The sequence below is a fragment of the Erpetoichthys calabaricus genome, chromosome 1 (genome assembly GCF_900747795.2).
Source record: "Erpetoichthys calabaricus chromosome 1, fErpCal1.3, whole genome shotgun sequence".
NCBI classification, from domain to species: Eukaryota; Metazoa; Chordata; class Cladistia; order Polypteriformes; family Polypteridae; genus Erpetoichthys; species Erpetoichthys calabaricus.
Window position 1 is genome coordinate 235310590 of NC_041394.2, and position 16851 is coordinate 235327440.

The 16851-nt window shown below is 35.6% G+C and overlaps 1 protein-coding gene across 8 annotated transcripts in view; it reads right to left on the reverse strand.

Annotated features, from left to right (window-relative positions):
* Nucleotides 1-263: 263 nt before the first annotated feature.
* The window catches only part of pot1 (protection of telomeres 1 homolog), a 120651-nt gene continuing 104063 nt past the window's right edge, over nt 264-16851 (reverse strand). For 7 of the 8 annotated variants that reach the window (XM_051929814.1, XM_028812697.2, XM_051929829.1 and 4 more), the window contains 8 exons: nt 15865-15921; nt 13612-13768; nt 12815-13020; nt 12559-12694; nt 12152-12240; nt 11707-11801; nt 2558-2663; nt 264-578 (listed from right to left, as the gene is read on the reverse strand). In XM_051929814.1, coding sequence (XP_051785774.1) covers nt 478-578; nt 2558-2663; nt 11707-11801; nt 12152-12240; nt 12559-12694; nt 12815-13020; nt 13612-13768; nt 15865-15921 — 947 coding nt within the window. In that variant the 3' untranslated portion in view covers nt 264-477. Of the gene's footprint in view, nt 579-2557; nt 2664-11706; nt 11802-12151; nt 12241-12558; nt 12695-12814; nt 13021-13611; nt 13769-15864; nt 15922-16851 lie in introns of those variants that run through there. The other variant, XM_051929841.1, reaches the window with a different exon arrangement.

The window sequence follows — 16851 nt, forward strand, 5'->3', positions numbered from 1 at the left end:
ATATTACATATTAAATTTAAAATATTTAGAAGTGAAATTAATTAGAATGTATTGTTATTACTGAAAACATACTCTAAAAATGGAACCTGCTGGTATGTGAGAGAGAGAGAAAGATAAAAACAAGTCAACACATAAATGTGCAAAAAGTGACATCTAAAGGCAGCCTGTTGAAATGAACAAAAACGTTAAAGCAGATTGAAAACATTTATTAGATTAGAAATAATTTTGAACTCAGGCAAAAAAAAATGCTTTTGGATAATAAAAAGAATATAAATGGTTCTCTTTATTGAAAATACAAGTTACATTTATTATTGAGGATATCTAAAAAGGTCAAAAAACAATGAACATTTGTATCAACACATTTCCTTATGTACATACTCCAAATAAAACCATTAGAACAGAACATGTTTTACTACACAGACACAATACGTTCATTATTAAAGTAATTTGATGTCAGTATAACTAATAATGCTGTGGTTAAATCTTTTCAGCCAAAACAGTGTCAAATATTTGATAGGAAACTATTTGATCTTCAGAGGAATATGACTTGATACAGCACTCAAACCATGGATGTGTATCTAATATAGAAGGAAAAAAAATAATTAATGATGTATTTTCAGTTGTTAAGTGAATAAGTCAGTTAGTGAAGGGCTATGTTTATCTGGAAAAGTAAAAAAAAAAAAAAAGGCGAACGTTATGTCCAAAGTTGTAGTTGAAACAGCACATCTTTCCTTTTATGTATTTTTCTCCAGTGTGGAAACTTTATCCATTAATTAGTTTTATTTTATTTACTCTTTCTTTAATTCATTAATTTATTTATTTAATTTTATTTAATCTTCAGTTAAAGTGAGTCCCACCTTGCCTAAAATAGATTAATTAATCTTCAATGACCCAATTTTGCCTTCAGCATGAAAATATTTCTACAATGTTATACTGTTAATTAGTTTATATCTTAAAACTAACTTGGTTGTACAGCCAATGTCATCTTACAATTGCATTTAAAATTAACTAAAACATAAAATGGAACAACAGCACTCTGTAAAGAATGTCTTAAAAAGCCTTCTAGAGTTTTAATTCACTTTCTATCAGAAATTTAAAAAGCTTGAGGATGGATAACATTATAATTTAAGGCCAGGGTGGACTATCCAGATAGTAGCAGATTATGCAAAAAAGTCTTCAACAGGGCTTATGCCAACTATTATTTCAGAATAATTAAAGTAAAATGATGCTTGCTTAATGCAGAATAATAGGTAATTTTACTGTTACTGATAAATATGTTTAATTCAAAGACTGTTAGTAATAACTTTATGGATTGCTTTCATTTATTTTCTGAGGCTGTTAAAAATTACTGGGCTGTGGGATGATGGAACATTTTCCACCAACCTCATACATAATGAAGTAGTAAATCCTAAATGCTAGTCTGTGTCAAAGAATCACAAGCACACTCATGCAAGCATCTAAACTTACCTAGGGTGAAGTTTACAGTTCTGAATTGCCATAAAATATAAATTTTGGAGATACTGGAATAAACAGTAAAAAAAAAACAAAAAAAAAAAAACAAACAAACAACCAGGCCCAGGACCAGGTTACTAAAACTAAAAAACCAAAACTAACTAGTGATTAATGGGCCAGTTCAAGAACATGCACATCCATAAGGTGTCATAATATAGCACATTTGACACCATTCCTCCCTACATTTTATTAATGCTTGTTTTGATTAAAACAATGGGGGGGAATTTTGAATGACTTTTACATAAACCTCTACGCTTAAGCCCCTTCCCTCCACTTTGATAAGTTAAGAAACTCACAAACAGTCAGAAGAACCACCGCGCCACCAGCCAACCAAGCTCTCATGCTGGCCATTAATGATTTTATTAGTGTTTACTTTCATGAGAGATCTTCTAAAGCTGCAGATCCAAATGACATCCTTGGATGTGCATTTAAAGCATGTTGTACTATGGAGGCAGACATCATCTTCAGTATGTCACTGGTTTAAGCTACTATCTTCACCTGCTTTATTATAAGCACCACTGCTTCACTGCCAAAGAAATCTTTAATACAGTGAATGACAGCTTGTGGCACTCACCCCATATCATCATGAAGATCTATTATTCACAGCTTACATCAATTCTAGAATATCAGATGCACTGTCAACTGCACTCACATCAGTTTGACTATCATATTATTATAACAACAGAAGATGCAATTTCCATAGCCATCCATTCAGCACTAACTTGTTAACACAAAAGGCACACTTATGTGAGCATTTTGTTTATTGACTCTAGCTTGAAATACAACACCTGAGTGGCAGAACTCACATTAACAGGCTTCAGGAATGCACATTCAACAGTGTTATTTTTGCATAAACTTTGTGCTTAAGTGATTTCCTTTTATTAATGCTACACTATTGTCAAAGTAAACTAACTTGACCAGAGTTCCTTATCATAGGCTCTTTAAGGGATTTAAAGATTCAAGATGAATCTGATTATATTTATAACATTTTAAAACATTATTACATAAAAAAGATAAAACTAAATCATTCAGCAATTCAATTTACCAGGATTCTTTTCCTTTGGGCACAGCATATTCATTGTCAATTCTAATTGTTCTTGAAGTACCTCACTTGCAATGACTTCTGCGGCCCTGAATTTGAAGAACTTTTCCTAAGTAAATAAAAACATATTTATTAATTCACTTTTTACGTAGAAAAAATATTTTAATTGCATTTTAATGGGTTTTTAATAATAAGTTTCATAATTGTTTTTGTACCTTAATAAGACTGTTTCTTATTAACAATAAGAAATGAACATCAGACAATGTCAAATTACTTTAAAAAAGGTAGGTCTAACAAGCCAGGCAGGCCTTGTATTAGCAGGCAGAGGCAAACCTCTTTGTTTTTTTTTTTTTTTTTTGAGAAGGAAAGTTTTCAGAAACCACATAATGCGCTGATAAAACAGCTGTCAAACATAGCAATTCATAATATCAGATGGACATCAGGAAATTAATGAGTAGACATGCAGGTTATGATTATTACAATAACTTTATTAACTCAAAAGAATGGCACAGTGCAATCAGGAACAATCTCATAAGTGCTCAAATTGCCGGCCTTTATTATTTACAGCACACATTCTTGTAGTCTACTTGCTAAGTAAGGATATAAAATAATAACAATAATAATAAGATTACAAATAAGAAGACAAATAACACAATAATTAAATAAATAATACAAGAATAAACTCTGTGTCTTGTTTACTCACAACTGTAAGCCTACTTTTCCCCACCCCTGTATTATGCCATATAAAGTTGAATACATTCATATTAAATTATCTGTTCACTGACTCACCAGAAGAAGTTTTTTTACATCCTATCCCTACAAAATACATGTAACTAATCAATAATCCTTTGGGGGGAAAAAATCAACATCATCCTCACTATAATCTGTTAGGTAAAGGTCACAGTGATAACATGCTAAGCTGGACTGATATACTGTATTATATATATATAAATACTTTTTAAAAACCACGCTTATATTAAGTTAAAAAGTGTACTAAAAAGTAAAAAATAACTCTCTCATACATCACTCGTAAAATAAAAGCGTGGGTGCTTTTGCTAAGATTTTATTGATTGATGGATGAGAGACTTATTTTTTACTTTTCAGTATACTTTTTAACTTAATATAAGCATGGTTTTTAAAAAGTATTTATTTATATATATATATATATATATATATATATATATTATTTTCAACTTTTTAGTCTTGGGTTTGTTTTAGTATAATTTTGTAATCAATATTTTAACACTTTCTTTAATATTTCTATTCGTTACTACCACCATCTATTGGTGAAATCTTTAACTATTCTTCATATGAAAATTTCATTTCTTAATTAACATGGATTAATTGATCATTTAGTGAAACTGATTGTTGATTCATGTATTGTCATCGGAAGTGAGTAAGTGTGCAAAATTTCAAGTCATTTGGACAATAGGAAGTGGGTTAAATATCGATTATAAGATTTGTACCAGACAACAAAAAGGTGAAGTTAAAAGAAGTGTGGTAATAATAATTATTAGGCAGCATCCTCCAGCTCTCAGGCCAGAATAGAAATATAACTCCTCCAATATGTCCTGGGTCTGCATCTATGTTGTCTCCCAGTGAGCAACTCCTGGTAAACTCATCATGGGAAGCACTTAGGGGCATTCAAATCAGATGTGTCAATCTTCTCAACCGGATTTTTATTATTATGAGAAGTAGCATGTTCCATTCAGAGGCCCTCCCCTACTGCTAAGTTTCCTGCTCTATTGAAGAGTGAAGTCAGTAATTCTGTTATATTGATGAGATTACAGATTGAGTTAGCATGCTACAGATCTGAGGTGAATGGAATTCAGCACATTATTGCCTATAAAAATTATCAGACTTTTTTTTTATTTATGACAGTTACTGCATAGAAACTAAAATATCAAAAACAAAAACTTGTCCCTGTCTAGAATCAATCCTTAAGGCAAACCTTGTATTAACGGAAACTGATGTTAACTTCAAAAATCCAATTTAAATATTCTTAAAAATTACACAATAGGCAATTTTCATACTTAATGAACCACTACAAACTGTTATATTGCCACGCTTATATATTTAATAATAATATATTACGAAATGTTAGGGTCATCCTGGAATATCACTGTAAGTTGGTTTTTAATTATCACTTTATTTCTGCTCTTTCTTAAAACTTTATTACAGTTAAAAATAAGATGTTCCTCTGAAACAATCTTATAAAATAGGAATAATTCTTTTTAATATAACACTTCTAATAAAACTTACAAACTAATGACTATTTTGGTCAACTGCATTACATAAAACTATCCATTCATCAAAGCGACTTTACTCAACTCAGGGTCAAGGGGTGCTAAAGCCTATTCCCAAAGAAATAAGTACAAGACTGGATCATTGGAAAGGGCAACAGTTCATTCTATGACATACTTTATGCACATTCACATTCACACATACAGAACAAGACCAATTAAAATGTCCAAATTACTTAACAAATATATCTTTGGGATGGGGAGAAAAAAGCAAGAGGATCTCAAAAAAAGCACAAATTAGACATTACAAAAAGCTACATTAGAACAGGACATTTAGCCCAACAAATCTCACTGGTCCTATCCACTTAATTCTTCTTAAAATAACATCAAGTCCCTAGTCTTACTGTCTACCACACTACTTGGCAGCTTATTCCAAATGTATATGGTTCTCTGTGTAAAGAAAAACTTTCTAATGTTTGTGTGAAATTTACGCTTAACAAGTTTTCAACTTGTTAACTGTGCCCCTTGTTCTTGATGAACTCATCCATATTACTAACCGAAGGTTGTAAACCGGATATGGACGCAGGGCGCATCGAGGTGCACGCGCACTGCAACGAGCCCTCCACAGAGAAAACAAAAAAGGTTGTAAACCGGATATGGACGCAGGGCGCATCGAGACGCATTTGCACTGCCGCACTGCAACGAGCCCGCCACAGAGAAAACAAAAACGAGAGGATTTAGCGCATATGTGAATTACACTGCAGTATTACAGTACGGAATCCCCAGACGTCCAAACTACACGGCGTAAACCGGATATGGACGCAGGGCGCATCAAAGTGCACGCGCACTGCTGCACTGCAACGAGCCTGCCACAGAGAAAACAAAAACGAGAGGATTCAGCGCATATACCGAAGGTTGTAAACCGGATATGGACGCAGGGTAGCGCCCAAATAACACAACATAATGCGCCATGGCGCCCGCCCCAGAGTCAAATGCAGCAGCTTCCCAAAACGCAGCGGCTTCCCAGAGTTAGTACGTGGCGCCCAAACAACACAACCTGTGAGCTACACTTGCTCTAATCCACTGTACCTGTAAACTGAACTTGCTGTGCTCCACTCTGCCAGCAGTCGGTGTCAGCAAAGGCAACGGAATCACGTCTCCACAAAACGGGACTGCTTTACTATAGATATGCTTATGTAATTAAATGACATTTCCCCAGACGCACCCACCCTCCATGACATGTCATCCATCCAGATATCGGATTGAACAGAAACTGATTGCCATTCTTGGATTTCCAATTCGCTAGCGAATCGTGGGCTTACTTGTTTTAAAATAACAATCTCAATCCACTGTACTAATTCCCTTTATACTGTAATTTTAAACATGTCTCTTCTTAATCTTTTTTTACTTAAACTGAAAAGGCTCAGCTCTTTTAATCTTTCTTCATAATCCATCCCCTGTAGCCCTAGAATCAACATAATTGCTCTTCTCTGGACCTTTTCTAGCACAGCTAGGCACTTTTTGTAGCCTGTAGACCAAAACTGCACACAGTACTCCAGATGAGGCCTCACCAATGCATTATAAAGCTTCAGCATAACCTCCTTGGACTTGTACTCCACATACCATGCTATATAACTTAACATTCTGTCTGCCTTCTTAATGGCTTCTGAACACTGTCTGGAAGTTGATAGTATAGAGTCCACTACGACTCCTATATCCTCATAAGGTGCACTCTTGATTTTCAGATCTGTCATTGTGTATTCAATCCTAACGTTTTAACTTCCTATATGTAATACTTTACACTTACTGACAAATCTGCTCAAGCCTGTAAGCTGTCCCTTTGCAATAATTTAATGGATTCCAGCTTATTTGTAAATCCACCTATCTTGTTATCATCTACAAACTTAACCATCCATCCATCCATTTTCCAACCCGCTGAATCCGAACACAGGGTCACGGGGGTCTGCTGGAGCCAATCCCAGCCAACACAGGGCACAAGGCAGGAACCAATCCTGGGCAGGGTGCCAACCCACCGCAGGACACACACAAACACACCCACACACCAAGCACACACTAGGGCCAATTTAGAATCACCAATCCACCTAACCTGTATGTCTTTGGACTGTGGGAGGAAACCGGAGCGCCCGGAAGAAACCCACGCAGACACAGGGAGAACATGCAAACTCCACGCAGGGAGGACCCAGGAAGCGAACCCAGGTCGCCTAACTGCGAGGCAGCAGCGCTACCACTGCGCCACAGTGCCGCCCACAAACTTAACCAGATTGTTACTTATATTCCTATCCAAATCATATATATCTATATTACTAAACGAAGGTTGTATATATGCACGGTTGCCAGACGCACCGACCGCACACACGCACTGCGCCTCAGCGCCCCAGAGTCATACTCAGCGGCTTCCCAGAGTCAGTAGGTGGCACCCAAACAACACAACACAACCTGTAAACTAAACTTCAGGTCACAATACAACCGCTGCCTGAACGTGAACGCGCACACCACCGCATATACAACCTTCGTTTAGTAATGTTTACGAAGGTTGTATATATGCACGGATTGTACGTCAATGTCGCCGCCATATTGCAAGTGGCACTGCTGTTGAGAGAAGTAATGAATAATGTGCTGTTTGGGATTGTACAAACCGCTGTACGCTCCAAACCAGATCCCTGGGGATTACATTTCATAGGTAAGGCTGAACAATTGTTTTGGTTATATTTGGCCATTAGAAAATCCAGTTTTATAATCTTTACTTTAGCTACGCCAGGCTAAGCTAGCAAAGCTATGCGTTTATGTGCTCAAGTGAGCCTCCAAACAACGTTTTGGCTAAACGTATTTAGTCACTACCTATGTAGATTGTTGTTTGTTGTTACCATTTTTCAAACTTGGTGATGTTTTTTCTCAAGGAGCACATTGAGGAAACACAGTTTGAAATTGACAACCATCATTTTATGCTCATGTCTTTAGTTGTGTCTGTCTTCCACAAACTAAGGCTGCACCACATTGCCAGACTGAATACTCTCAAATTACAGGATCTGAGTGAGCAAGAGGAGTGTAAGTCTGGAGGAGATCAGTGAGGTTGTGGAGAGCTTTAAATGTTAAGAGCGGTATTTAGTATTGTATTCTGTAGTTAACAGGGAACCAGTGACGTTGAGAGAGAATAGGTGTGATATGTTCAGTAGATTTTTAACAGCAGGTTATTATTCTGGCAGCAAAATTTTGAAGAAGTTGTAAGCGATGGATACGTTTTTGTGGGATGCCAGATAGAATAGCATCTACAGTATATGTGAAGTGACTCAGGCATTAACCAATACTTCAGTACTGTGTTGCGTAAGAACAGGATGAAGTCTAGAAATGTTTCAGAGATGGAAGAAGGCAGTCCGAGAAATGTTACTTATATGGGAGGAATTATTTAATAATAATAATTATAATTATTTTTATTTAATAATTGCCATTATTACTATATAAATGGATATAAATAATTGCATCAAACTATTCTCCAAAATCTGTTGTATGTAAACGATACTGTCTTAAATGTTGCTGTTTATTCATCAGAAAACCCGGTTTCCACGTCTACCTGTATTAGTTTAAATGGCAGTTTTGCCACTCGCAATATGACGGACGCTCTGACGTATCGTGTCAACTGGGAAACACAGTGAATGCGACATCTATCTATATATGTCTATGTGTTTAAACTTGAGGTAGTGGTGACTACTGACAGTGCCAGCAGTCGGCTACTCCACAGTGCCAGCGGTCAGTGTTCTCCACTCCACAGTGCCAGCGGCTACTCCACTACACAGTGCCAGTAGTCAGTGTGCCTAGCAGTACTCCACTCCAAAGTGTCTGCAGCTACTCCACTACACAGTGCCAGCAGTCAGTGTGCTCTAATCCACTGTGCCAGCACTCAGTGTGGCTTATTTGAATCACATTAAGGTAATTCAGTGTTAAAAGTAAGTTCAATTATGATTCCTAACAGCAAACGACTTCTAGCTAACGACACACCCATACAAAAGCAAAAACGAGACCGCATGGATAAAAACAATGAACAAAGGTGCCTACAAAGTGCTTCTGAAACACCAGAACCAAAGGAGTCACTGCTCCAAAAAGAAACAGCTTTAGTACAAATATATTTACTTAATTAAATGAAAACTTTCCCAGGACGCTCCCACCCTCCATGATTTTTCATCCCTCCAAAGATTGGAGGGAACAGAAAGTAATTGCCATTCTTAGATTTGCGATTCTTTAGAGAATCGGGGGTTTACTGGTGTATGTATATATATATATATATATATATAATATATATATATTAAAAATAGCAGCGGCCCTAGCACTGAACCCTGTGGAACACTACTCTTAACGTCAGCCAACTCTGATAAGGTACCTTGCTCCCATCTAAAAATATAACCCAGAGCTCCCACTTCTTTTAGTCTGATGCCCAACCTCTCACGTGGTACCTTATCAAATTGCTTTCTGAAAGTGAAGATAAATAATATCATAAGCTCCACTTTGATCATATCCTTTTGTTGATTCCTTATAGAATTCCAGCATTTTAGTAAAACATGACCTCCCTCTTCTGAACCCATGCTAACTGTTCAGAAAAACTCATGTACTTGCTATGTACACCTCAATCTTAACCTTAATAATTCCTTCTACTTTTCCTGTGATGCATGTTAAGCTTACTGGCCTATAGTTGCTTGGATCTGCCTGGTCAGCCTTTTTATATAATGGGATAATATTTGTCATTTTCTAGTCCTTTTGAATTTCTCCAATGTACAGTGACTTCCTCAAAATATGCCAGGGGTTTAAAATGTACTTGCTAACTCCTTAAAAACTCAAGGGTAAATATTATTTGTTCCTTAATTTCAGCCTATTTAATCTGAGCAGTACTTCTTCCTCTAGAATTTCCAAATCAATCAGTACCTCCTTAGTAGTCCCATTTACTGTTGGGAAGTTACTACTTCCTCAGAAAAATGCTTATTCAGTGTATCCACTCTTTCACTGTCTGTATTTTTTTAATTCCCCTTTACTATTCCTGATGCACTTCACCTCCTCCTTGACTGATTTTTTACTACTAAAATACTGAAAGAATCTATTTGGGCCATTGTTGTGATGTAAGATTTTGTATATAACTTGATAAATATTTTGTATATCTTTACTTATATTTTAGGCAAAGCAATGTAATTTAGTGTTACATTAGTGAGAAGCATTCATGTTTATCCCCCCTTTACGACCGAGTCTCTTTGAATTTTATGACAGAGTTGGGGGAGGAAGTGCCTTAAACCAGTTTGACAAGTGTTTCTCTGCTAACGTCTTTCAACCCCTGCAAGAAGGCCAGGCTGCCTAACTGCTAAGCTTTACATTAACATATGGTTTTGGGGGATGGCAGGTGTTAAGATGTTCTATTCCCCCATTGGTCTGAAGTACAGCTGTTTGGAACTGACTTGAATCAGAAGCCTTTAAGTACCATGATGTCCTATTGGCTCTAGGGGTTGGACAGAGAAACTATAAATCTGCTTGCTTAACCTCACACTCTCTCTCTCTTACTAACATCTGATGAAGAAGCATCTCTTACCATACTGATGAACTGAAAGGACAACACAGTGGAGAGCACAGCTTGGCAGCCATATTGAACAGACATGTGGCTGAAAGCTGACCACAAATGAACTAGAGAAATTTTTAAGTAACTACAAGTCTGTGTGCCACCTGAAACTACACATAAGGGCGGAGTGGTGGCTCTGAGGCTAGGGATCTGCGCTGGTATCCCGAAGGTTACTGGTTCGAATCCCCGTCACTGCCAAAAGAGATCCTACTCTGCTGGGCCCTTGAGCAAAGCCCGTAACCTTCAATTGCTCCAGGGGCGCTGTACAATGGCTGACCCTGCGCTCTGACCCCATGGGGTATGCAAAAACAAACAAATTCCTAATACAAAAATTGTATAAGGCGAAATAAAGAACTAAAAACAAAAAAAATCACCATTTAATCAGGTTGTATGGTTGCCAATATTCAAATGTACTTTGCATATTGTTATTATTTATGAATATTACCAATAATAAGTTACCATTTAAACACTGTAACTCCTGCTTGTCTTTTACTACACCTAATTGCCTGAGGTTATAGAGATTGAAGGGAAGGTGGGGAGTTATACGGTACAATACCTTATAAACAGTGGTAAATCTGTGAGATTAGACGCATTCTGACAAAGGCTACATATTAATAATACAATAGGAGAAAGTAGAGCAATACATTACTCTACCAAGACAAAACAGTCATCTTTTGCCTTATCTACTATATTCCTCACCAACTGTCTTTTCACTTCTGTAACAGGTCTACGGCAAAGCATGATTTTAAATACATAATCAGGTAATTAACTGTGTTGACTGGGGTGCTTGACTGATCAAGCATTCACGTGCAAATGCAAGCGGGTCAATCAGGTGCCTCATTCACACCTCAGAGTAGGCGGAGGACAACACCTGCACCCAATTGGGCAGTATACAGGGAGCCTGCAAAGCAGAGAAGAAATCAAAGGTCAAAAAAGCATGAGGATTAAGTCAAAAACAAAAAGGAGAGGAGAAAGAATGAAGGATCTGATGTTAATAAAGGATAGAAACAGGACAGGGAGAGCCTGTGTCATGAAGAATTGAAGCAGGTGGTCAGGATTATGCCCAGAGGAATCAAGCAGCAGGCCTGTGCTGGAGTGCAGGGCTGGAAAAGAGGTGCTCCAAAGAGCAATGAATGAGAGTAGGAGTGGCCCTGTCGTGTGTTGTCTTTTGCCTGGCTCATCTTGGTTAATGACTATCAATGGTTCTGGGTTCAAGAGGCTCCCAGAAGAAAGCAGAGAGTGTCAGAAGTGCGATGTCACATAAAATATCAGTATAATTAAGGGCTTATTTTACTTACAGCTTCTTCCCACAGCATTGCATCAACTGAAGCAGTCTCATCCTTCAGCGTTAACTTTATCATGAAAACATAATGAAGTAAATGGATACCTAAAACTACAAACAAAACAGAAACATAAAAATCTATTTTATCTGGCAGCTAGTATGTAATATTGTCTGGTTTTACCTGCATTTTTATTACTCTTTATTTTAATATTGTTTTTTGTATCAGTATGCTGCTGCTTGAGTATGTGAATTTCCCCTTGGGATAAATAAAGTATATATCTATCTAATATTGAAAAAAAAATTATTTTATATATATATATAAATAAATAAAATATGAAAATGCACATTTACACCACAAACTGATCTAGTTGTAAAAATGTTCAATGTAACGTAGGACTATTTTTAAGATATCACATATTAAAAACAACACTTACTAAAGAATTAAAAAAAAACATTCTTACTTTGGGATATGGTTGATGCGCTCCATGACTGATGTGTTGTTAACTGCTGTAAACAGTTAATATCTTGAACATCAGAACAATGCTTACACCTGAAAATAATCATAAATCACATCATTTATTTAAAGGTTAAAAGATAAACATTGATTAATAAATCCTGATACTTATAGAAACTAAGCTGAAGGTAAAGTAATCATACTGACTTATTTGCAGAACTACTGTAAAGATGTAAAGTCACAGCCCATTTGTGTGGTAAGTGCTAAGCAGATATATCTATTATAATTAGTATTACAATAAAGTTAATAATATAGTAAATGCTTTAAAAAAGCCACAGACACATGAAATATATTATTTTACAAAGTTAAACTTGGACTGTTCTGTTATATTGAAGTTACCTTGTAAAAACATACCCATAATGTCTGAGTTGCCCTTGAATGAGAAATGGTGCAGACAGGTCTAATAAAGTTAACTTTTCTTCAGTGGAAGTAACTAAAATGATGTACCCAAATTTTCTTGAAAGCTGATTAATTTCATTCAGAGTTACTCCTGATACAGTTAAAAAGAGAATTATCTTATAATACAGTAGTTATGCAGAGTTTCATTTCAAATTACTGTGCATTCAAAAGAAAGATATTATTTGCATGCACCTTATAATCTTTTACTTACGCTCAGTCAAGATCAATGTCTTTTCAGGGTCTTGCACTACATCCTCAAAATCAAGGAAATGTAATGCAATTTTATTTACATCTTGGTTCTTCTTGTCAAAGAGTACAGTATTATACCATGACATATTGTGCAGTTTTGAATTAAGAGGTTTCTTTGAAGCTTCTTGAAGCACATGTGCAATATCATCCTCATCGGGAACTTCTTGCCTAAATGTATATTGTAATGTTAACAGTTCAAAATTTGCAACATTTGTAGATTTTCACCTGACATATTAGTCTTGATTAGAAATACACACAGTATAGTAAGAATACACAATTTCAAAAAATACAATGTACAGTATGTTATCTTTAAGGCTTAATGATGTGTTTTCTTGAGTATTCTATTTAAACAGGAGCTTAACTTTATTCTCCAGAATGAAGACTATCAATATAATTAACATATTTAAATATTTAAAAAATGCATGTAAATCTGCTGAATATATCACAATTAATTTTGATACTTACACACTGTTAATATTTGGTATAATTTATTAGGCTTGTTATTAATTTATTTACACCAGATAACTTAATGTGTTCAACTCTAAAACTTACTAAATACGACAAAAACAGTTTAACTAATTTAAAGTTTCAGTCACACATAATTTGCAAAAACAAAAAAAATTGACTGTGATATTCTGAATTCAGAGTAAACTATTTCATCAATACCTTTACACTATATAGAATTTTTTTAAAAGCAGTTTTTATTTTGTTTGATTATTAGACAGCAAAGCTGCACTGCCTGTCACTTTCAGTACTTACAATGTTTTGCATGTGGGACAGTAGAGTTTCACACACTGATATAACCTTTTTGGCTCATACGATTCGACCTTAGCTCTGATGCAGAATTTCTGTGGTGGTTTACAAGTCTTAACATTTATAAGTGGTGCTTTTTCCATATGTTGGTGAGAAGTCAGCACTAAAGGAATAAAAACAAAATCAGAAAACTATATGCTCTTATATGTTCCTATTCACAAAAAGAAACTTAATTTACTTCACTGATTACAGCGAGATATAGGTTATAATGTTTAATTTACATTTTAACTTAAGGTGAGCTATATTAAACTATCTATAGTATGCATGTACAGTAACTACTGTATATACAGTCATATGAAAAAGTCTGGGAACCCCTCTTAATTCTTTGGATTTTTGTTTATCATTGGCTGAGCTTTCAAAGTAGCAACTTCCTTTTAATATATGCCATGCCTTATGGAAACAATAGTATTTGAGCAGTGACATTGTTTATTGGATTAACAGAAAATATGCAATATGCATCATAACAAACTTAGACAGGTGCATAAATTTGGGAATCCCAACAGATATTACATCAATACTTAGTTGAGCCTCCTTTTGCAAATATAACAGTCTTTAGATGCCTCCTATAGTCTTTGACGAGTGTCTGGATTCTGGATGGAGGTATTTTTGACCATTCTTCCATACAAAATCTCTCCAGTTCAGTTAAATTTGATGGCTGCCGAGTATGGATAGCCTGCTTCAAATCATCCCATAGATTTTCGATGATATTCAAGTCAGGGGACTGTGAAGGCCATTCCAGAACATTGTACTTCTCCCTCTGCATGAATGCCTTTCGAACTGTGTTTTGGGTCATTGTCTTGTTGGAATATCCAACCCCTGAGTACATTCAACTTTGTGACTGATACTTGAACATTATCCTGAAGAATTTGTTGATATTGGGTTGAATTCATTTGACCCTTGACTTTAACAAGGGCCCCAGTCCCTGAACTAGCCACACAGCCCCACAGCATGATGGAATCTCCACCAAATTTGACAGTAGGTAGCAGGTGTTTTTCTTGGAATGCGGTGTTCTTCTTCCGCCATGGAAAGTGCTTTTTGTTATGACCAAATAACTCTCAGTCCAAAGCACTTTGTTCCAAAATTAATCTGGCTTGTCTAAATGACCATTTGCATACAACAAGCGACTCTGTTTGTGGCGTGAGTGCAGAAAGGGCTTCTTTCTCATCACCCTGCCATACAGATGTTCTTTGTGCAAATTCCACTGAATTGTAGAATGATGTACAGATACACCATCTGCGGCAAGATGTTCTTGAAGGTCTTTGGAGGTGATCTGTAGGTTGTCTGTAACCATTCTCACAATTCTGCACATATGCCGCTCCTGTATTTTTCTTGGCCTGGCAGACCTAGATTTAACATCAACTGTGCATGGGGCCTTCCATTTCCTGATTACATTCTTTACAGTTGAAACTGACAGTTTAAACCTCTGAGATAGCTTTTTGTAGCCTTCCCCTAAACCATGATACTGAACAATCTTTGTTTTCAGATCTTTTGAGAGTTGCTTTGAGGACCCCATGCTGTCACTCTTCAGAGGAGAGTCAAAAGGAAACACAACTTGCAATTGACCACCTTAAATTCCTTTTCTAATGATTGGACACACCTGTCTATGAAGTTCAAGGCTTAACGAGCTAATCCAACCAATTTGGTGTTACAAGTAATCAGTATTGAGCAGTTACATGTATTAAAATCAGCAAAATTACAAGGGTACCAGATTTTTGCACAGACAGTTTTGTACATTTGATTTAATTTCATACAACTAAATACTGCTTCACTAAAAATCTTTGTTTGGAAAACACCCCAGTACTGAGATGTTCTTAGGAAATGAAAGACGTACCACTGTTATCTTTTTTGTTGAAAGTTGAGTAAATTATTATGCAGGCTGAGAGGGGTTCCCAGACTTTTTCATATGACTGTATATCAAAGTCAAACATTTCTTTCAGAACGAAGAAAACTCATGTTTACATAGCATGACCAATAGATTAGTCAGAATGAGTCTTACAAACATGACATTTTAATTCCACAAACATTTTTTTGACAACTGCACATTAAAAAAACACATCACAAGAAATTATTTAAAAATTTGAAATAGTGGTTTCTTTACCAAAAAAGCTGACAAATATGATTTAATAAACATTTATGGCATATTAAGTTTTCATTAATAGTAGAAGCGAAACAGTAGAATTTATCTTCTTTCCTTCATACCTGTTACAGACTCCTCCTGACACCGCTCTAACCGAGTATATATTTTTTCTTTATTGTCTGTAACAAAGACATTTATGATTTATCTCAACAGTATCATACACAATTTAGAACAGGCTTTATTTGATCAGCAAATAAAAGTGAATCTGTACAAATTAACATCACATATTGAAAATTTGCATATAGCAACTAATGTATTTCTAAATAAACAATTTTACAATTATGTAATAAAAACAGTATGTTGGACCCTTAAAAAACTTGTTTCATCTGCATTTCAAAAGTAATGAAAAATATGTTATGCAATTTATAAAGGAAAGAGGTGTGGAAGGAGTATCACTTTTCAAGGTGGTTATAGCATGTGGAGCTCCAATTAATTGAATAAATACTGCTCATATGTGCATCCAGTTTGAGAATAATACTGTATATCCAACAAAGATCAAGTACTACTTCCCTCCCAGTATTTAAAAAAAAACTCACATTATGAGAGGATTTATACAAGACAGAATCACAAACAGATGACTTCTGTGTGTAACTTACATATAGAAGTGTCTGAATACTTGCTATACGTATAAATTTGACAGAATGATTTCTTTACAAGTGTTCTTTCTCCAGTCTCTGGTATTTCCCTCAAAAGATTTTTATGCTCTTTCTTTGTAAAAGCATATATGTGGTTATTGACGTGTCATATTAAATTAGTCTCTACAGATACTTGGTCATATGCAGCACTAAACCAGTAAAGGTCAGTAAGTAGTCACACTTAAAAAAGTTTCTCGTATTACTTAGGACAAGGAGAGATGTCAGATAAAATATTGTGAGAGCCAATGTTATTAAATGATTACAATCAATGCCAGTACAGCATTAGAGACATCAGAGTGTTCAAGCACTAGAGTGTGATTTAGGTCTGTCATGACAGTTTAAACGCAGAACATATGGCCAAACTGTATTACAAGGGCAATGATCATAGGTTTTCTTGATCTTATATGATATACA